Below are 20,858 nucleotides of genomic sequence, written 5' to 3' on the forward strand. Positions count from 1 at the left end.
CGCTGGAAAATTTGTAAGCGGTAATTGTTTATTAAATTTCGCCTTTTTGCATCATGTAATGCATGTCGACTTTTATTTTCAATAAATTAAAAAAAAATGCGTATGAATTTGATTAACTGAAATAGACTTGTTCTTTTGAGGTCTCATAATGATGTTGCCTAAGGCCTTCAAAAGTATAAATGCGGTCCTGCATACAATATTTGCGGTAGCAGGCAACGATAGCAGAGAGAAATTGAAAAATTTATGTAGTTAACTCATTGTGCGCGCATTTGTTGCGTTTATGCTACATCTAAATTACTTGAATACGCTTTCTGCGCTTTCCATATATAAGTAAAATATACGTTCGCGTTCTCCCGCATTTAGAACATTTTATTATATTATATCATAATAACGTATAAATATGAATAAATAATAACAAACAAATACAAAATACAAATAAATAAATCACAAATTAAACAAAGAAAAATTTACAAAATAAAATATCCAAAAATGAATTCCAAAAATCAATTATTGTTATTAATTGGTAATTAGAAAGTTGCTTGTAGAAAATTACTTCTATCAAAATCGAGTTTAAATGTTCGATAAATGCTGAGAGAAAAAGAATGGGGAGGGGAAGAAGAAAGAGGCGGAGGGATACAAAGTTCAACAGTTGCGTTTGTATAAAGCGACATTTTTTTTACATTAGATATCTTATTTTCTATATTAGACCATACCAACGAATCCACAAATAAAGATTTTAAAGATAAGATACGATATGAAATATAATAGTAAGCTATTTATTGAAATTAAAATTTCAAACGCAACAAAGGTTTAGTTTACATTTAAAACTTGTAACACATGCGCCATGGTCGAACTCGAAGCGGAAATGATGAGCTGATTTCTAGTCCATCAATGGACTAAGCTCATTTCGAGTTCAGCTCTTGAAGCGAGCACTGCAATTCCTACTCTCTTAGCATTTCTTCGAGGGAATTGCTATTTCCAAAATTTATTCTCCACGAGGTTTTATTTCGTAAGTCTTGTTCTTTGAATATTCTTTTGTAATATTTAATAAAAATACATTTAGTTATATTCTAAATGCTTTTCTATTTTATTTTAACTTCTTAATTCTAAATCATCCTTGTGTAAGTAATGCATGACTAAAATATCAAAATAATAAAAATTATTAAAATATGTGGAACCAGAGTGACGCACAAGTGAGGATTTAATTAAGCAGAAGGACGTCTCATCGCCACAAGCCTTTGCTACAACAAGTAAGGGAATTATTTAATTCTTTATCATTCTTGTTTGACACGTGGAAAATATTCGTTGTTAGTTATTTATAATATTCAAGTTAAAACTGATAGTCACTAATTAACTACTAACAAGTATTATATGTATTTTTACAGATTGTTTTATTTCTCTATTTAATTATTCTAATAATTCATATTACTTTGTTAAAACGCCAATCCAACAATAGTTGATTAATTTTTATTTTGCTTTTTTGCACATTTAGTTTACTTAAATATATATATGTACATATATATTCATATAGGCATACGTAGTTTTATCCAGATTGTCTTATTTGTTTAATTCTAACTTAAATGAAAATATATTTTACGTTACTAAATTCAAGCCAGAAATTTTGTGTGCTTAAACGTGTACGTGTCGTTTTCTCTTGTACAATGAGACCTCTCTTGTACCTGCTACAGGACGATTTATTGTAGTCGGAACCGCATTCCAATCTTTTGGACTGACCGCTCCACAGGGTGTCATCCATATCTCAATCACCTTTCGAGATTTCTCTCGAAAACTCTCAGGAACTTTCCGAAATTTTCGAGAACGCTCTCTCTTGTTCATCAACAACACTGTGTTTGTAAATAATTTCTAAAGTCATGTTAGTTTGAGTCTTCAAATAATTATGTGCCTGCCAATATTTAGAAAATACAAGTCTACGATGTCGTCCGACGAAGCCCCGGAATTCTATAGACAAACCTGAATCTTAGAAATAATTAGATTTTATCATCAGCTCGCCGAGAAGGCTAATGAATGAATGAATTTATTTATTTATTTATTTATTTATTGTTCCCCTTAGAGTTACAAGCTTCCACTCTCTCGCCATACATTTTTCCTTATATCTACACTTAATCTATACTTAATACCCTTATCTTAACTTATCCTAACCGCCTCTTGGAGCAGGAGCGTGAGCCTTATGTGCTCACCCTCCTCCTCCTCTACTCATACACACACACACATATCTCGTCGCTGGAACTTCTGTTTCCATTGCTTTTTCAAACATCTCTTATATCTTACGACTTCGCCCCTTCTCTTAATTACTCTCTCTCTTTCTCTCTTTTCCCCCCCTCTCTCTCTCTCTCTCTCTCTCTCTTTCTCCGAGAGGGCTAATGAAAATTGTATAATTTTATATAATAATTTGTATATAATTTTATATAGTATATATAATTGTATATAATTTTCTATAATTCTATTTATTTATATCATTCTATTTATTTATAATAATTCTATTTGTATATAATTTTCTATAATTTGGTAGATGGAAAGCACTCTGTAAAGATTGTATAATATATGAATCATCTACACCACGCTGTAATAATTATTAACAATCTCTTGCACAATTATAGCGCTGGCTGTAGAAAATCCACTACTGCGTAAAATCGACGAGTGCAATCAGAACTTAAGCAGAACTGGTTTGTCAACCTATAATAAACATAGAATTGAATAGAGGAATTGAGGATGCGCTCTATGAAATACGGTAATCGGTTCTCCCCGGACATGGAGAGACTACGATGGAGGAAACACGTTACCAAGCGCAGTAAGTTATACAAATAAGTCATATAAATGCGGATATGCAATCATTTGTTTTTTGTAAATAATTTAATTTTCGTGATATGTGATGTATACTATTTATTATTATAATATTGCTAGATTATCATAAAACATTATATTAATAAGGAATAGATGAAAATTATTTATAATTGGATAAAGATTAGATTATTATTAAAATTGATATAAGCTGATAAGACAAAATAAATACTTATTTTTAACGCAAACCTTTATATATATATACACACACACGCATACATAATACATCAATGCTGATATTAAACTGATATTATGACAATATAATATAAATTTTTATGTATGCAGTTGTAGATTCTTATCAAAGATACAAAAGAAACACGAATTAAAAACTATTATTTTTTTGTAGATGGGAATATAGAACGTCTTTGTTTCAAGAAACTCTTTTCAAGTATTAGAGCGCAGTGTTATAATTTAGATATGAACTATGTGGATGTAGTAAGTATCACTTTATGACCTTCATACATTCTTAATACACGGATAATATTGTATAATTAAAAATAATCTACGTATAATAAAAATTGAAGAAGCTTTTTGTAATATAAATTTATCTAACATATACATTTCCTGTTTGCAGTCTTTCATTTCATTTCAAGTGAGTAAAAGTTTTTATTCTGGAATAACTACAGCCGCATTGAGTGATCTTGCAGCTAAGAGCGCAGCTGCTTTAGCAATTGATCATCCCGACTATGATACATTAGCTGTACGAATTGATGTGTCTAATCTACATAAGCAGACTAAGAATAGCTTCAGCGGTATAATATTTTGCTCATTAAATTTCTACATTATAATATTTCTAATATTTCTCATCATGCTTATTTCGTATGTTACAGAGGTCATGCGCGACTTATATTATGCTAAAAATCCGGTCACAAATAAACACACTCCTATAATCAGCGAGCATTATTACAACATCATCAAGAATAATGCAAAGGAGTTAGACTCCGCTATAATATACGACTATGACTTCAGTTTTAATTATGTCGGTTTGAAAACACTTCAAAACAGCTATTTGCTAAAAATTAATGACGCTATAGTGGAAAGACCACAACATATGTGGATGAGAGTGGCCGTTGGTATTCATGAAAACGACATTAACAGTGCTATACAAACGTATTACTATTTATCCAAACAATATTTTACGTACGCTTCACCGACGTCGTTTAACGGTTGTCTCAACAATCAACAAATACCCAAGTAATTTTAACATTACGAATTCTCATCAAATATTGAATGTTACGATTTTAATTAAAATTTTACTTGCAGCTGCTTCTTTTTAACAATCCATGACAACGAAATAAATAAATATGCAGTAGGTGTATATACCTCGTCGAAGAAATGTGGGCTCATCGGCAAATATGTCGGAACATCGGGAACGTTTGCAAGTTTCTTAGAACCATGGCATGCTGATATCTTTCATTTTCTCGAGCGTAAAAAAAATTATGGTAATATTTTTCTTTCTTATCATATAAAACACAGTGGATGAAAGTGAATCGTTAGTATAAGCATGATTTTAATACGTGTTTTTTTTTTTTAGACAACGATGAAAACAAGCGAGCAGACTTATTTGATAGCCTGTGGATACCAGATCTTTTTATGGAACGTGTGCACAACGAAGAGATGTGGAGCTTGATGAATCCTTATGAATCTCCCGGCTTAGCTGATGCTTGGGGTGATAAGTTTAACAAGTTGTATACTAAGTATGCTAGCATTATTTAGCAGTTATTTTGTATCTATTAATACTTTAATAATAATACAATTTTATATCTTTCTGTGTTAAATTTTGCAAGAGTATAAATATGCGTAAAACATTTCTACAGATACGAAAGCGAAGGTCGTTACAGAATGCAAGTAAAAGCTCGAGACGTGTGGACCGCTATTCTCAAATCACAAGTGCAAACCGGAACGCCTTATATGCTTTACAAAGACAACTATAGTCGAAAGTCCAATCATCAGCGCGTAGGCTCCAAGAATAAATGCAATAATGTATGGTGCACTACGGTCCTCGATTATTCCAATCCCGACAAAGGCGACGTGTGCAATCTAGTGACCATCGCTGTCAATAAGTTTGTCAATACTGAGAACAGAACTTTTGATTTCGAAAAACTCCTGAGAGTCACAAAAATCGTTACTCGCGATTTGGATAAACTTATCGACATCATGTTTTGTCCTATCCCGGATATCAAAAAATTTAATCAAAGTCACAGGCCTATTGGTAAGATTATGCGTTTAAACAACAACATCTACCTTGCCGCAAGTTTTATATAATTCATTATAAATTGTAATGGTAAAATTCGTATCTTAGGTATTGGAGTGCAGGGTTTGGCAGATGCGTTTATGTTAATGCGATATCCGTTCGATAGCAAAGAAGCGAAGGAGCTCAACATCAAAATCTTCGAGACGCTTTACTTTGGTGCCTTAGAAGCCAGTTTCGAGTTGGCTGAGAAAAAAGGCACTTACGAAACATATCATCGCAGTATGATCAAACATGGCGTAAGTTTGTGATATTTTAATTGCACTCGCATTTCTTGCGAAACGTCTGATTTGTATAACAATCATCCTTTTCTCCCCAGATCTTTCAATGTGATTTGTGGAAAGTCAGGCCGACAAATTTGTGGAATTGGCACTGGTTAAGAAAAATGATCGATATACATGGAGTGAGAAATTCGCTTTTAATATCATGTATGCCGACAACTTCCACGTCGCAAATTCTCGGAAACAACGAATCCATCGAGCCGTACACGAGCAACATTTACGTGAGACGCGTATCATCCGAGGAATTCCTCGTCGTCAATCCGCATCTGTTGCGAGACTTGATCGCCCAAGGTTTATGGAACAATGACGTAAAGAATAGCATTCTTTCGAATTATGGATCCATTAAAGTAAATAGCTACAATTATTTCTTTTTGTTTCTTGCGTTGTTCGCAATCTTAAAGAATGTGTATACGTATATTTTGCAGAAAATTAAATGTATTCCCAATTCTTTAAAAATGCTCTACAAAACGGTATGGGAGATATCGCAGAAAGTAATTTTCCAAATGGCGGCCGATCGAGGACCTTTTATTGATCAATCGCAATCCCTGAATGTTCACCTTCAGGGTCCGTCAGGGGCGAGACTCTCGACGCTATATTTCCTCGGTTGGGAAAGTGTAAGTGTAATGATTATTATATATATTCATTTCCTTATAATTCTTAAATTATTTTAATGTCTTGTAATTAAAGTTATTATTTTTATATTTTTTATAGGGCTTAAAGATTGGCTCGTATTACCTAAGAACAACACGTGAAAATCTTGTGCAATATATAAAGGATGATAAATCAAAATTTCAAAATTCTGAATTCATGAATTCTGAATTCATGAATCCTGAATTCATATCCAATGCTTCCAGTATTTCTTCCTATATTGCTTACAGTACTTCTTCCAGTAATGTTTCCAGTATTCCTTCCAGTATTGTTTCCAGTATTTCTTCCAGTATTGCTTCCAGTATTGCTTCCAGTATTGTTTCCAGTACTCAGTCATCCAAATATGATGATGATGATAATAACAAAAGACGAAATCAATTAAGTCGGAGAAAAAACTTGGAAGCATGGCTCGCTTGCTCACGTAGAGATTTTTGTTCCTTGTACAGCTCGTGAACTTTATTTTCAAATCTTATCTCTTATATTAAAATATGTTGGCTTATATATTGTAATATTGTATTAACTAAGTATATCTTTGATAAGTCCCCCTCCTCCTTCAATCCAACATTTCGATAAACGTGTGGTGATCAAAATATGTTCGATTGCCTTAATTTTAATTATCATAGAAATAAATTTATTTTAGGTTAATCTTTTTTATTTTTTATTTTTTTACTTGCTAGATATCTATTTACTAATCTGTTCACGTAAGTGCATACTTTATATTTCTTATTCATACTATTCATACAAAATATATATTTGCATATTTCCTTAGAAAAAATTTTAATCTACAACAATACTTCTACGAGTAATGTACTCATTTTCTGCAAAAATTATTACGGAACACTCATGTCGCGTATCAGCTTTAAATATATTTAAATTTAAAAATTTTTTATGGTCTTCTCCATTCCTGCTTTGATGAATAAAACTTATGATAATAAATAAAATTTATATTTATTCAAAAGCTGAGATTTTTAAGAACGCTGAGATGCTGGAGTTTAACAAGCTGAGTTCTCCAAGAAATTAAGTGCAAGACATAGTTCCTATTCTTTTCAGTACTCTGATTTATTTATCGTCTTTATCAGTTACTAATAATTAATGTATTCCACCATTACGCTATTGTAGCAATACCGAATAATTTAACCATCGGCCTTCACCGATTTGTACAAAATAAACTGCTCTGTGGGTATCTTTTATTTGTACACTAATTATCGAGCTTCTCTCTCTAATAGAAAATTAATAGAAATACTAAATTATGTAATTCGAGTCAATTTAATTCATTATATGCATACTTTGTGTATATCTTACATGCAATGATAATTTATTTGCCATTCTGTTTCTGTGTTTAAAAATATTACGCGCATATTGTGAACAAAGATCTATTTAAACACCTATTTAAAAGTTTATCTTTTATAATTTTTTTATTTAGTAATCAATATCATAAATACATATATATATATATATATATATATATATTTTATTATATAGCGTATAGACATTTTAAATCACTCTTATTTATTATTTCTTTCTTACTTATTATTCACTATTTATCTACTGACGTAAGTTATACTTCATTTCTTATTCATACTATTTATAAAAGATTAATATTTGCATATTTAAAAAAAAAACTTTAATCTAAAGAAACGTTTCTGCAAGTAATGTCGATTTTTTCTTATTTTACTGAATAAAGAGCACTGTTTTCAAATTTTTTTTTTTAGTGCTCCGAAAAATTGCTTGTTTAATTAGTTGGGAAATAATATTCTTTATAAGAACTTAAATGTAAAATTTACACTAATTAAATTTTTCAGACTTCTATACTTTTTAACATTCTTCTATTTATTATTTTCATCTGTTACTAAATATACTATTAGTATGCTGCTGATATAACCGTACATATTTTAATATCATTGCCGGCCTTCGCCGATTTGCACAAAGTAACCCGCGTCACGGGTATCCATCATTTGTATCATAAGTATTCATTGTGCAGTCCATCCATTAAAATGAGTTGTTCAGTGTGTCATTACGAAAAGTGAAACGTGTGCTTTAATATCCATGCAAAAAGCAATTTCAAAGAGATTCTACGAGGGGTTCATACAGCCAGCCACATTGACAAAAAAGCTAATTTCACCCACAAAGACAAAGCAGCTATATGTGATACGGCGAATAGTACATTGATTTTTTCACAAAACACCAGGTATCACATTTCACAAAATAATGTAAAGTATTAAGAGATATAATAATGATGCGAAAAAATATGTGTACTAGAGAAATGCCTATTCACACATTTATATATTGATGATAAATTAAATAAGCAAGTACAAAATTACGATTTTGCATCACGCGGAATCTGTTTGCATGTATCGAGACATAGACGTAAATCTCTATTTATCAAATCGTCAATTTTGTTATATGTTGTAAAAAAAATTTCCATAAATAAGAGTCTCTCGGAATAAGACTCCAGATATCCATGCGCTAGCAACCGCGCGACATTCAGAGAGAGAGAGAGAGACGTATTGCTTTGCTGCAAAATTTAATGTCAAATTTCTTAAATTCTTACTTTTTATTTCGTCCTTGTAATATTTATATCCCTTTCTACCATCGATGACAATAACGTTGACGATAATATTAATGTTGTCTGCTCGTCCTGATCGAAATGACGCGCAGAAAATCAATTTAATATTTAATGTTTTAAAAAATAATTATTTCAACAGAAATAATTATGTTTTAAAGCATTATTAAATATTAAATTGATCCAAAAGTTTTTTTTCTGTATCAGTAATTACTGCAAAACAGTATGAAAAAAACAAACGATAATTCTGATTAATTTAATATTAATAATTTTTCAGCGATTTTATATAATAGTTGGCCAAACAGAATATATTCGCATTCTTACAAAAAATAAGATATTGGCGTGAAATTTAAACTAGTATTTCTGTAGCTCTATTTTGTATTATAATTTGCATTCAAGTTTTTTGAAAGGGATATAATAAACATTGCTTATATTAATTTAGAAATTTAAGAATACCGAATTGTTTTTTAGCGCAGTTTAGATTTAATTATCTATCCAGTCAGAACAAAATGCTAGCAATATGCCAGCAGTATATCAGCAATTCTAAGCTTTGTTTCTGCCAACACGATGTGCCAAAATGTGACTGCATCGATATTAGCTGAAACGGCATCTCCTGCTAGAATATTGATAGCATTTTGTCAACATAGTATGTAACGCAAAACGTTCTCAGCCGATTTTGCTATCTGGGTACTTATTTATCTACCTACTATAAGAATGCTATTTTATAATGCAATGCAAATATGCGAAACAAATGCAAGCATGTACACATATACGCACACCGTGTTATCAGCATTGGTAGTATACGTATGTAAACATATGTGAATTTTAAATGATAAAATTCCACCGCAATGCCATATTTGTGTAATGTCTCTCTCTCTCTCTCTCTCTCTCTCTCTCTCTCTCTCTCTCTCTCTCTCTCTCTCTTATCATTTCTTTAGATCTTATTAAAATTCACCGTGTTACCTAACAGTCGCTTGATTTTAAGGATGCACACAAGAAAAATTAACAGAGCGCAGAAAAAGACAAAAATTGTAGTCAGTTAACGGTGTGACATTGTGCGAGGGAAAAGTTAATTACAAAATGTAGGAATTAACAAAAAGCAAAATGAAAAAATGTCAATGAGACTTGTATAAGAGCATTGAAATTTCGCAAGTATGAAACTTCTAAAAATAATGATACATATCTTTAAATAAATATATTTGTTATATATATGCGTGACGTCGACAGCTATTGGTTCAATTTGTATCTTGAATTAATTATATTAAATTATATTAATATTAATTTGTCTCTAAAAGAAATCGTGTTTTACGAAAATAAGTATTTCAAAAATATTAATTTGAGATATATTATCATGTAACAAATTTATTTTTTATGTATTTATTTGATTAAAAATTAACACAGATTTCATTACTGTTTGTATTATAAACTTTATAATATTATAATTGTGCATCGAGCATCCGCTATCTCACTCGCACTAACATTCAAAACCCGCATTCGCGCTCGCATAAATAAGAAAAAAGCTTAAGGAAACACTTTAATAAACTCAAATCACAAATTCAGAACAGTAATAAAATCAGTTAAATATCCGAAATACGTCTTGATAGAACCGAAATTCACTCAGCTATCTTTCGGACATTGACAATATGCATGGTGGCTGATCAATAATATTGATTAGCATATCAGGTGGCGAAAAGTTCTCTTAACGCAGACACAGCAATATAGTTGGTACAATAATTTTAAAGGATAACAATTTGAATTGCAAATCGATTTACTTATTTAAGAAAACATTGAATGATAAGTAAATTAAAATGTTGATCAACCTTCAGCATTAATAATTAATAACGTTTCTTTTTTGCACCAATATATTATTATCATCATCACCACAAACTTGTTAAATTCTCAGCAATATAGTAAACATAATAAAAAATATTCTTGTAGCTGCTTCTGATTATATTTGTTACATTTGGTTATATAATTAATTCGTACGTGCTTTGATATGTGAACATTTCATTTAATTAAGAAGTAACATACTTTATTTTGTATTTCCAAATTAGCAAGTGTGTCTCGCATTACTCGAAGATGCTGCGCGAGGCAATTCTACTTGCCGTTTTTGTCACAATAAAAAGTAAGTTTAACACACTTTCGCGTTTGGCATTATTTTTATATAAAGCTTATAAAATTTTTGAAATCTTTGTGAGACTAATAAAAATTTTTCAGAAAGAGATAATAGGTATTTTATTTTTTGTTAAATCACTACTGCAGCGTAACAACTTATATAAAATAGACAGACTACAGTAGCTAATTTACAACTGATTTACGGCAAACATTGACTAAAAAATTTATTATTTTGCAACGGCTTATTGACAAATAATTTGTTTTCTACTTAATGCTTGGACATTTAGATATTATAATTAAACATTAATTATAAAATTTCTGTTTTTGTAAATACTTAATATTCAATAAAGATTTACGTGGTAACTTGATGATTCAGAATGGCTTAAAATGTCAGAATATCAAATATTTTCTGTCCACTCTAATTCTTTTTTCATTTCATTGCAGGTAACACATGTGTGCAACGTTTAGTCGGACCAAATGCTATCGTATGCGTTTGCAACTCGACGTATTGTGATGCATTACATAAGCCAAAATTGCAAGCAGGCCAATTCCAATTCTATACTTCTACTAAAAATGGCGAAAGATTACAACTTACCATTGGGAACTTTTCAACCGAGACTATAAATGGAACACTTCTTACAGTAAATAGTAGTCAGAAGGATCAAGAGATCTTTGGATTTGGTGCGGCAATGACTGATTCCGTCGCGCTCAACCTTAGAGCTCTCAGCAACAACACTCAACAAAAGTTACTCGAGTAACTAATCGACATTACTTATTAAAAGTACCTTATTAAAGTTACTTATTAAAAGTAACATCAAGTTCTAGTCAAATAAATGAAGCAAGAAAATTGTTACAATATCTATAATTGTTTATTGCTATAATTTTATTAGCTTTGCACTGATAGAAAAATTAATAAAAGTTGAAGTACATAATGATTCTTTAATATAAAGTAAAAAATACAATATTAAAAATATTGTATAATCAGATTTGATTCATTTAGTATCATCGTTTCTTACATACATTTATTTTCAGATCATATTTCGGCCCTCCTGGTATTGGCATCGGATATACACACGTTCGTATTCCTATCGGAGGCACCGATTTCTCGACGAGACCGTACACGTACCATGACATACCCGATGATATTACATTAAGTAATTTCAACCTTGTAGAAGAAGATAATTACAAAATCGGGTATTTACATAAAATTAAACGTATTATGTCCGATCCAGAAAGTCTAAGAATCTTGGCTGTTTCGTGGACCGCTCCGATATGGATGAAAACGACTAATAACATAAGATGGGGTAAGTATCATGTGACAATGTTTAAAATTTCAGAAATCAGGCTTCCAACAAAATTATTTATGCTAACAAGTTCTTTTTTAGAAGAAAATATTTAATTTGTAAAAAAGATTTGTTTGCAAAAGACGCAAAAAGAGGCCAGCAAGCCCATTGATTCTCAAGAAGTTAAATAAATTGAAAATCTTTTAGTTAAAATTATTAAAAATAGAGAACACACTAAATTATATATCCGTTTTATAAAAATCATTCTCAAATTTAATGAAACAAAAAAAAAGAAAATTTAATGTTGCATTTTTCGATATGAATAAAAGCGCAACAGCACTACTTAGCATTTCTCGTATTTGCGACTCTCTTCGGCGCTAACCGGTTAATTTAGAATTTTGAATCTTTCTAAAAAATTTATGGATAACAATTAAATACAGGATACTATATTATTTAAAACATGATATACTATAACATACGTTAATCCAATAGGTATCCTGAAAAGTGAGCATTATCAAACTTACGCTAATTACATCAGAATGTTTTTTGATGCGTATAAACGGCATGGTATAAACATATGGGGTGTGTCGCCGAGTAACGAACCACTAGACGGATTTTATCCAAAATGGTCTTTCAATGCTATGGGATGGACCCCTAATGCATCAGCGTTCTGGTCCGTAAATCATTTAGTTCCAACTTTACGCCAGGCAGGATATAATCCTGTCTTTTTGGCTATGGAAGATCAACGCCACTTATTACCGTGCTACGTTGACGAAATGTTTACTAATGAGAAGGTTAGAGAATTGTTCAGCGGTATTACGGTCCATTGGTACTTAGATCAATATATTTCCCCGAGAAGACTCATCGAAACACATAACAAATATCCAGACAAGTTTATACTCATAACCGAAGCGTGCAATGGTGAGCATAAATTACGCATCGTAGAAAAAATGTTTAATAAATGATAATAATTGCAATGATTATTTTCAAAAAATTTCAAACAAATCTGATACAAAAATTTGAACGTAATTTTTGCCTTACAGGTGCCGCACCTTTGGAAGTCGGAGGTGTAGATTTAGGATCATGGGATCGAGGAGAATATTACATGTCAAATATCATCGAGGTCTGTACACACATACCAATATACATTCTAAACCAGAAACGCGTCTATCTCATCTCTCTCTCTTGCATTTTTTAAATTTAATGTGTAAAGATTATTTTAATATACATACAATAATAAAATACAAATAAAAATGTAACAGATACTTTAAAAGTTTAACTTTAAAGTACGATGAAAATTTTTGCGTTCACTTCATTCAAAATAATATTATTTAGTTAATTCGTTTAATGACATTGTGCAGAGAACTTTACAGTAGTATACGATAATTTAATTGTGCAATGCAATGCAATTATAAATAGTGTAGTATACTTTTTGTCAAGTTTTGTTATAAAAATTATAAATATATTTTCAGAACTTATCATATTGGGTAAATGGATGGATAGATTGGAATATGGCACTAGATATAAATGGTGGACCAAATTGGAGTACCAATTATGTAGATTCGGCTATCATTGTAATACCAGAAAACGATGAATTTTATAAACAGCCTACGTATTATGCAATTTCTCACGTCAGCAACTTTGTGCCACGCCATTCTCGCAAAATTTTATCCACAGGCCTTGAAAATAATGAAAACGTTACCGCTGTAGCGTTCTTGACCCCCCAAAAGGAAATTGTCGTTGTAGCTATTAACAAGTTAGTATTTACAAAAGATATTTACAGCCCATATTATATGAAATATTCCAGTTTTATTTTTAAAAATTTGGATTAACTTTCTTAATTCTTTCCTGATTTTTTTTGTAAGCTGATAATTTTCTTAAAATAAAATAATTCGAAATTTTTTATTACAGAAATGATAAACCTGTCAATGTGACAGTCAAAGACAATAATGCAGACAGAAAAATAAATTTACGTCTACCCGCACACTCTTTCAATACGTTATTGTATTTAGCAAATCAGTAATATTGAAACTTGTATCCGTTCCAATTTATGGACAGAAAAATTTGTCTATGAGATATTTTCTTTCCATTCTTTTATAAAGATAGATAAGACTTTGTAGGAAGTTTAATGTTGTGCCACTTTGTATAAACTTTTTAGGAAGAATAAAGATAAAACATACATTATACACATTATTGTAAAAGTATAACTGTTTTTTAATCAATGCTATTATGTATCAATATTATTACATATAACATATAATTTGAATTATGGGTAAAATGTTTTCGCCCATCGTCCTACCTTTCTTTTTTTAGGATTTTCTCGTAAGACTCTTGGTATATATGGTGGCAAATGATCATCTAATCTACGTTTGAATGCATTTTTACCGGATTGCCACCAGTCTCGTTTCTTATCCAACGGACGAGTTTTATGATTAATAAGATAAATCCTCTGCCAATCATATATTTCCGGTATTGGCCTGAAAAAAAGATATATTATAGATTAACAAATATTTGTTCTTTTATATACCATAAATCTGTTTACCATTTCAGTTAAAATGTACAACAAAAAAACTATACATATATTAAAATATTTAATGTCATCTTGTTACATACTTGTGCCTTGGCCTGTTGCATACGAGATGTTTATATTGTTTTTCAAGCCAATTTCTTCTTTCATCTTCTTCTATGTCGGCTATTACTTTCTCGGATTTTCCTAGATACGGTTTCAAATCTACATCTATTCTTTCTTCAGGAGTATTCACATAAAACTTAATCAAGTTCTTGAGAACCTCTTCATTTAAGCCGTGAACTTTCTCATTTTCTAATTTATCAAATAATTTTATCGGCTCTGTAATCCAACATACGTTGCGTTTTGGATTTTCAGTCACATGTTCAGATTGTATTAATACAGTATTCAGTTGGTAAACGCAAAATGACCACCATTGTCCATCTGTTATAACTGCCTGAGTAGTTAATGGATATGTAATATCGTTAAAAGTAGAGAAACCTGAAATTTTATGTATAAGTAAAATCAAGATTTAAATTAACTTTTAAAACATAACTTTAAGTACAAAAATACCTTGATAACAGGCTTGCGATAATAACCAGCTATAAGATGCTAATACAGCCTGTACTTTAAGTGCTGCAAATGTGTCATTAAATGTTTCTTGTCTTCTTTGTAAATGCGTACAATTATGATAAGACAAGAGTCCAAATTCATTTTCGTCACCAGGCCAAAATCCAGGTATATTAGTCAAATGTCTCCGACCAATCCTATAAGTCAATACTTGAGGAGAAAACTTGAATATAGGTACATCCAAAGCTGGATTTTCACACTCGCTTAGAGGAATAACTTCTCTCAGTAGATGTTTATGTCTCAAATGTATGACAGGATGACCCAAATATTGAATAGGCAAGTCTACTGGATCATTAGCATTATCTTTCAAAAAATCCACAGATTCTCTAAATTTCCTCATAAAATTAGGAGGATCTGTGCCACCCGCAATCCAAGATGCTTCCAATCTTGGTTCAAAATCAATTTCAGCTTGTAATAAATGTGGATATTTAGAAGAGAGATGTACCAACATGGTTCTATTAATATTCTGAATTAGTGTTTTTACTATAGTATCTTCTATATTCCATTTCCTCTGTTTATCCTCAATGTCTTTGAATAACATATCTTTTTCAAATTCATGTTCTCTTCTGCAACAATATAAAGTATTTTGTTTGTGTGAAGAAAAGTAATATACTTAAATAATTTATACATATCTGATAGTGATGAATAATCAATTAAGATTAGTTAGCATTTACATATTTTTCTATGTTATAAAATATTTGTGATTCACAATAATGTAGATACCAACCTTCTAATGAAATGTTCAAATATTATATTATCTTCTATATTATTTTTTACAGATTGCAGTACATTATCTAACTGCTCACTAGAAATTATGCTGTTGTAATATGGTGGAAGATCAGGTTCTTTCATAATATGTGTTCTTGTAATATGCTGTGCATGTGATAAAGAGTTATATGGTACATAATGTTCATCCAAAAGTACTGATTTCCAACCGTAATATCTTGGCATGTTAAATTCAAACAGCTTCTCTTCTACGGTTTTTAAACTTTTGATCTTGTCATACCAAACTTGTCTTTTCCTTTTCTTTTTAGCATTCCAACTCAAATCTTCAATAGTTGGATACACAGGCTCTACTGTATTTTTGTTTTCATCCTTGATTTCCTTAACAGCAAAAATGCTATACTTCTTTTGTTTCCCATACTTTACTGTATTAAACAGTAGTTTTTGTCGGAATTGAACAAACATATTTTCAAGCAACAAGGTGTATCTTGTAGGTTATTCCTCTTACAATTATTTCAAATACAGAAAATTAACTCATAGTTCCAAACATTGTTTCAATCTAGAAAAATAAATTAAAAATGTTAAAACAAATGTTTTATAATCTTAGTTAATTTTTATTATATTAATTCAACTTTTGCTTCCAATTTATAAAACACAGTATCTTATTAAACACACAGTAACAGTAAATTATAAAACACACTACTCACTCAACGATTTTATAATAATAATAAAAATTTATCGGATAATTTATATTTAGATAGAATATAACTCAGAGTAACCTCTTTATCAAATTCTATATTACCAGAGAGAAGACTGAGAGTTGAGAGTGGACATGCCCGCATTTTACGTGTTTCCGTGGGTTAGCGCCTCTATGTGCACAAAACGTGCACATTGAACTACGTAGCCAATGTCCACGAATCCCGTAGGCAATGTCCACGATCTTTTGGGTCTCTTCCGTGCTACGTCCACGACTTTTTGGTTCCGATATGTGCTATATCTACAAAGTGTCGGTAATGCATAATTGTAAAACATGATTATGTATATCAATCAGATTTGAAATATAAATACGCACGTATTGTAAATACATGTATTGTAGCATTTATTTTTGCATTTACAGTTTATTTAGCAAAAGATCAGTTATTTTCAATAACCTATAACTTGAAAATGTACATTTAAATTATTTTAATAAATTACTTCTATAATTTTGTGTGTGTGTGTGCGCGCGCGCAAGCAAGCAAGCAAGCAAGTGTGCAAATTGTGTACCGCACAAAGTTTCATTTAACAATTAAGTTTTAAAATTTAATTCTATATTCTTAACACTACACATACACAAAATTTTGTATGCTTGTTCTGAAAGACTTTAATTTCTTCTAAAACAAATATTGTATATCAATTGAAAAAAACCGTGTCATAAAACTTGAAACTATATTGGTCGGATCGAATACTTGTTTATTTTTTAAAATATGACTGCCCTAGAAATTGCCCTGTTTAAAAATTGTGTATTTACCAATCCTTTATAAATCAGATATTGTCAAAAATTATTTTAAGAATATCTTATTTATAAAAAATTGGTAAATAAAAATATGCAACCAAAATGAATTAAATAATGAGACAACAAAGGACTTTTTGAAATTTTTTAATTTGGAAATACATAATTTACGGTTCAATATAACAGAATCGTAAAAAAAATTTGAAACATTGTGGTTTATAATTACAGAAAAACAGCTCATAACAATTCTTTACACGTTTTCACGTCACAAAATTATTCGCTCACGCTACGAACCGACTAAAACAAATGCAGTCTACAAACTTTGATGGGTATTTGTTTCTGATTGTTGCTTAAGATTGTCAGTATAACATAGAAAAACATTCAGTAAGCATCGATTTCCATTTATAATTTCTTGTTTCAATAAATCATTAGCGTTAGCGTTAGCTTTAGCGTTAGCAATTACGTTAGCGTTAGCGTTTACGTTAGCGTTAGCGTTAGCGTTAACGTTAGCGTTAACGTTTACATTAGCGTTATTGTTAGCGTTATTGTTAGCGCTAGCGTTAGCGTTATTGTTAGCGTTAGCGATAGCGTTAACGTTAGCGTTAGCGTTATTGTTATCGTTAGCGTTAGCATTAACGTTATTGTTAACGTTAGCGTTAGCGTTAACGTTAGCGTTAGCGTTTACATTAGCGTTAGCGTTAACGTTAACGTTAGCGTTAGCGTTTACATTAGCGTTAGCGTTAGCCTTATTGTTAGCGTTAGCGTTATTGTTAGCGTTTGCGTTAGCATTAGCGTTATTATAGAGGAGGAAATAAATTAATAATCGGGAGATAGGCATCAGGTAAATGATCCGTGTCGTTTTGATTATTGAGCTCTGCATTTTGTCTTTTAATAAAGACCATTTCAGAAATCAGTCTTTTCGGATAAGAGGGTTCACCGTCCAATATCTTAACATTATTCCAATCAAAATCATGGGAAGAATCAATTCTGTGTTTGGAAATGACAGAAGAAGAACAGCTCTTCTTATTAATGTCGTTTTTATGTTCTTTTATTCTGGTGTTAAGTTGTCTTTTCGTCTGTCCAACATAAGTCATATTACAATTAATAATTCTTCCCTCCCATGGGTACACCTTGTCGTGGTGGGAGGGCTCAGTATCCTTCAGGATGGTGGTTTATCCTTAAGGATTTAAAGGGTAAACCATCCTGAAGGAGAAGCTAACGTACCCTTGACACAGCATTGCCACGAGTCGTCTTTCAGGTAATTGCATTTATTTATTAATAGGTATTTTAGTATCATAATAATATTTTTTTCCTTGAAAAGCAAATAATTTCAATTCTTTCAACTTACAATGAAGTTAAATTAAAGTTTTTACTGAATATTTACTAAAAAATTAGTTTTTTCTCAATGTATAAGAATTTGATTAAAAATTATGGGAAATAAAGAAAAAATTTAATATGTACAATAATTTTATTTATAAAATACTAAGTTTAACACATTATTAATCTGAACTCGATTTTGTATTTTACAGATCAACTCCGCTCTTGTCCGTTGCGTATGATGGATGGCAACCGCTACGGCTATGGCTACGGCTGCGGCTACGGTTACGGCTACGGCTATGGCTACGGCAAGGGCTGCCGGCAACGGTTGCGGCTGCGGCTACGGCTGGTGCCTACGAATGCGGCTGCGGCTACGGTTGGGCTAGGCTACATAGCTACGGGCCACTCTATAATTCGTCGCTAATGCTGGACATTAGCGACTTATTGAAGAATGGCCCTGCGGCCACGCCTATGTCAATGATCAAGTTTGCGGACGCGTCTACGCCCACGCCGTCGCCAAAGCGCACGCCAGCCCCCAACGCCGTAGTCTACGCTAATGCTAAAACCTACGCCAACGCCAAAGCCTACGCCAACACCAACTCCTACGCCATCGTCAACGCCCACGCCCACGCTGACGCTAACGTCAACACCAACGCCAATAAAATATACGAGGCCTAACGAATCATCTTTCAGGTAATTGCATTTATTTATTAATAGGTATTTTCGTATTATAATAATATTTTATTCCTTGAAAAGCAAATAATTTCTATTCTTCCAACTTACAATAAAGTTAAATTAAAGTTTTTACTGAATATTTACTAAAAAGCAACGTCCAGCAAGCATATAGGCCGGTATGCGGAGGGTTGCTCCGGCGGCTTGCCATCTTTTTGGAGGAGAACCAAATTGGCTCTCCTTCACCGCGAGGAGAAGGCGCCGGATCTGAGGCAGGCGGTGAACAGCCGCCCCATCCGGTCGCCTAGCACCCTCGTCGCCAGGGCCCATGCTTTGCCGGGAATTCCGTCGGGTCCAGGCGCCTTGGCCGCACCGCCAAGCCTGGCCCGCACTGCGGACATTTCCTCTGCCGAGACTGCCGGCTCCTCGGGCCACACCTCCCCAACCGTGGGGGGGAGGGATGATAGTTCCCCCTACTGGGAACAGTGTGTCCACAATATTCCCGAAGAATTTCGGTTTAAGTTTCTTTGCAGTCGGGGGCGCTCTTGGTTTCAACTTCTTGAGAACTATCTTGAAGAGACGCCCCCACGGATCCCCGGTCCAGGGTGGAAATAAGCTCCTTTCACACCCTGGCCTTCGCTGTCCCGATGGCGGCTCGGAGGGCGTTTTGCGCGGCACGAAACTCCTCCAAAGCTATAGTCGTTTCGGCGTGATTCCCTCTTCTGCGTGTTCGCAGGAATCTGCGCCTGGCGGCCGAGGAAAGACGCCTAAGCTCGGCGATCTCCCCGGTCCACCAGTGCATCGCCCTACTGGGGGACCATTTAGATCGTGGCATGGACGCGTCACACGCGTTTTCAACCATGCCCACGACCTTCATGGCTTCCTGATCCAAGTCTACGGCCTGACCGGATGGCATCGGCTAGGATTCCGCCAAAACAACCGCCATCAGGACGTCCTCCTCCATCTTCCGGAGGACCCAGCCCCTTTTCGGGGTGCTACGCCGGCGACGGCCAAGCGTTACGGTTGGGATGGTCGAGGCTTCGATCACGATATATCGATGATCGGAACCCGAGTCCAGGTCTTCTTCCACTCTCCAACCCGTAACCCCGCGCGCGGCCGACGGAGAAGTCTACGTGAGATCCACGATGGACTCCCCCCGGGTACGCACGCAGGTGCTCCTCGAACCTGTGTTTAACAGACACAGGCCGAGTGCCGCCGCCCAATCCACCATCTCCCCCTCTCCTGTCGGTTCGCGAGGAATTCCATAACATCGACCAGGTGTTGAAATCCTCCGCAACAATGGTGGGTCGGGAGAGGCATCTACGAATGCAGTTCCCCAGCCCCGACAGGAAGGTTTTAAAGGAGGGGAGCTTCCACCTCGGTGAGACGTAACACCCGAGGATAAAATAATCCTCCCACTCCACCGTTACGTAGCCCAGCCCGGCCCCAAACTTGGAGCTTGGGAAGAAGTTCGCGGTGGGCCGCCAGTAGATGGCGACCCCCTCACCCGTGGGATCCGTA

At 33.2% G+C, this 20,858-nt stretch overlaps 3 protein-coding genes across 5 annotated transcripts; 2 read left to right on the forward strand and 1 right to left on the reverse strand.

The window, feature by feature from the left end:
- The first annotated feature begins 38 nt into the window (after positions 1-38).
- LOC105670072 (ribonucleoside-diphosphate reductase large subunit-like) lies at positions 39-6,684 on the forward strand. Its single transcript, XM_012363398.2, has 13 exons — positions 39-1,009; positions 1,182-1,250; positions 2,619-2,809; positions 3,206-3,294; positions 3,434-3,611; positions 3,690-4,053; positions 4,123-4,301; positions 4,394-4,556; positions 4,677-5,071; positions 5,162-5,349; positions 5,430-5,738; positions 5,817-6,005; positions 6,103-6,684. The coding sequence occupies exons 3-13, from the start codon at positions 2,731-2,733 to the stop codon at positions 6,490-6,492; spliced, it is 2,523 nt and encodes an 840-aa protein (XP_012218821.1). The 5' UTR covers positions 39-1,009; positions 1,182-1,250; positions 2,619-2,730; the 3' UTR covers positions 6,493-6,684.
- A 1,190-nt stretch (positions 6,685-7,874) lies between these two features.
- On the forward strand, positions 7,875-14,186 carry LOC105670071 (lysosomal acid glucosylceramidase-like). 2 transcript variants are annotated; one of them, XM_012363395.2, is made up of 8 exons: positions 7,875-8,227; positions 10,657-10,727; positions 11,162-11,471; positions 11,750-12,021; positions 12,493-12,921; positions 13,044-13,123; positions 13,473-13,756; positions 13,912-14,186. In XM_012363395.2, the coding sequence occupies exons 2-8, from the start codon at positions 10,682-10,684 to the stop codon at positions 14,021-14,023; spliced, it is 1,533 nt and encodes a 510-aa protein (XP_012218818.2). In that variant the 5' UTR covers positions 7,875-8,227; positions 10,657-10,681; the 3' UTR covers positions 14,024-14,186. The 2 variants fall into 2 exon arrangements, with proteins under 2 accessions (XP_012218818.2, XP_067214719.1); XM_067358618.1 differs by lacking the exon at positions 7,875-8,227 and adding an exon at positions 9,606-9,754.
- A 4-nt stretch (positions 14,187-14,190) lies between these two features.
- mRpS30 (mitochondrial ribosomal protein S30) lies at positions 14,191-16,759 on the reverse strand. Of its 2 annotated transcripts, none has more exons than XM_012363394.2 (5): positions 16,662-16,759; positions 15,864-16,418; positions 15,080-15,702; positions 14,614-15,007; positions 14,191-14,477 (listed from the first exon to the last, which is right to left on the reverse strand). In XM_012363394.2, exons 2-5 carry the CDS (start codon positions 16,322-16,324, stop codon positions 14,267-14,269), a joined length of 1,689 nt encoding a protein of 562 aa, XP_012218817.1. In that variant the 5' UTR covers positions 16,325-16,418; positions 16,662-16,759; the 3' UTR covers positions 14,191-14,266. The 2 variants fall into 2 exon arrangements, with proteins under 2 accessions (XP_012218817.1, XP_012218816.1); XM_012363393.2 differs by having other exon boundaries at positions 16,567-16,716.
- Between the last annotated feature and the right edge of the window lie 4,099 nt (positions 16,760-20,858).

This window comes from Linepithema humile, chromosome 7 (genome assembly GCF_040581485.1).
Source record: "Linepithema humile isolate Giens D197 chromosome 7, Lhum_UNIL_v1.0, whole genome shotgun sequence".
NCBI classification, from domain to species: Eukaryota; Metazoa; Arthropoda; class Insecta; order Hymenoptera; family Formicidae; genus Linepithema; species Linepithema humile.

Bases quoted from the DNA above. Each gene is read 5' to 3' on its own strand.
- mRpS30 (XM_012363394.2), bottom strand. From the start codon at position 16,324: ATGTTTGTTCAATTCCGACAAAAACTACTGTTTAATACAGTAAAGTAT. The intron at 15,703-15,863 runs GTTGGTATCTAC...ATATTGTTGCAG, and splicing joins TTTGAACATTTCATTAGAAG to AAGAGAACATGAATTTGAAA. The intron at 15,008-15,079 runs GTATTTTTGTAC...ATAAAATTTCAG, and splicing joins ATCGCAAGCCTGTTATCAAG to GTTTCTCTACTTTTAACGAT.
- LOC105670072 (XM_012363398.2), top strand. From the start codon at position 2,731: ATGCGCTCTATGAAATACGGTAATCGGTTCTCCCCGGACATGGAGAGA. The intron at 3,295-3,433 runs GTAAGTATCACT...TCCTGTTTGCAG, and splicing joins ATATGAACTATGTGGATGTA to TCTTTCATTTCATTTCAAGT. The intron at 5,739-5,816 runs GTAAATAGCTAC...TATATTTTGCAG, and splicing joins CGAATTATGGATCCATTAAA to AAAATTAAATGTATTCCCAA.
- LOC105670071 (XM_012363395.2), top strand. From the start codon at position 10,682: ATGCTGCGCGAGGCAATTCTACTTGCCGTTTTTGTCACAATAAAAA. The intron at 11,472-11,749 runs GTAACTAATCGA...ATTTATTTTCAG, and splicing joins ACTCAACAAAAGTTACTCGA to ATCATATTTCGGCCCTCCTG. The intron at 12,022-12,492 runs GTAAGTATCATG...TTAATCCAATAG, and splicing joins GACTAATAACATAAGATGGG to GTATCCTGAAAAGTGAGCAT.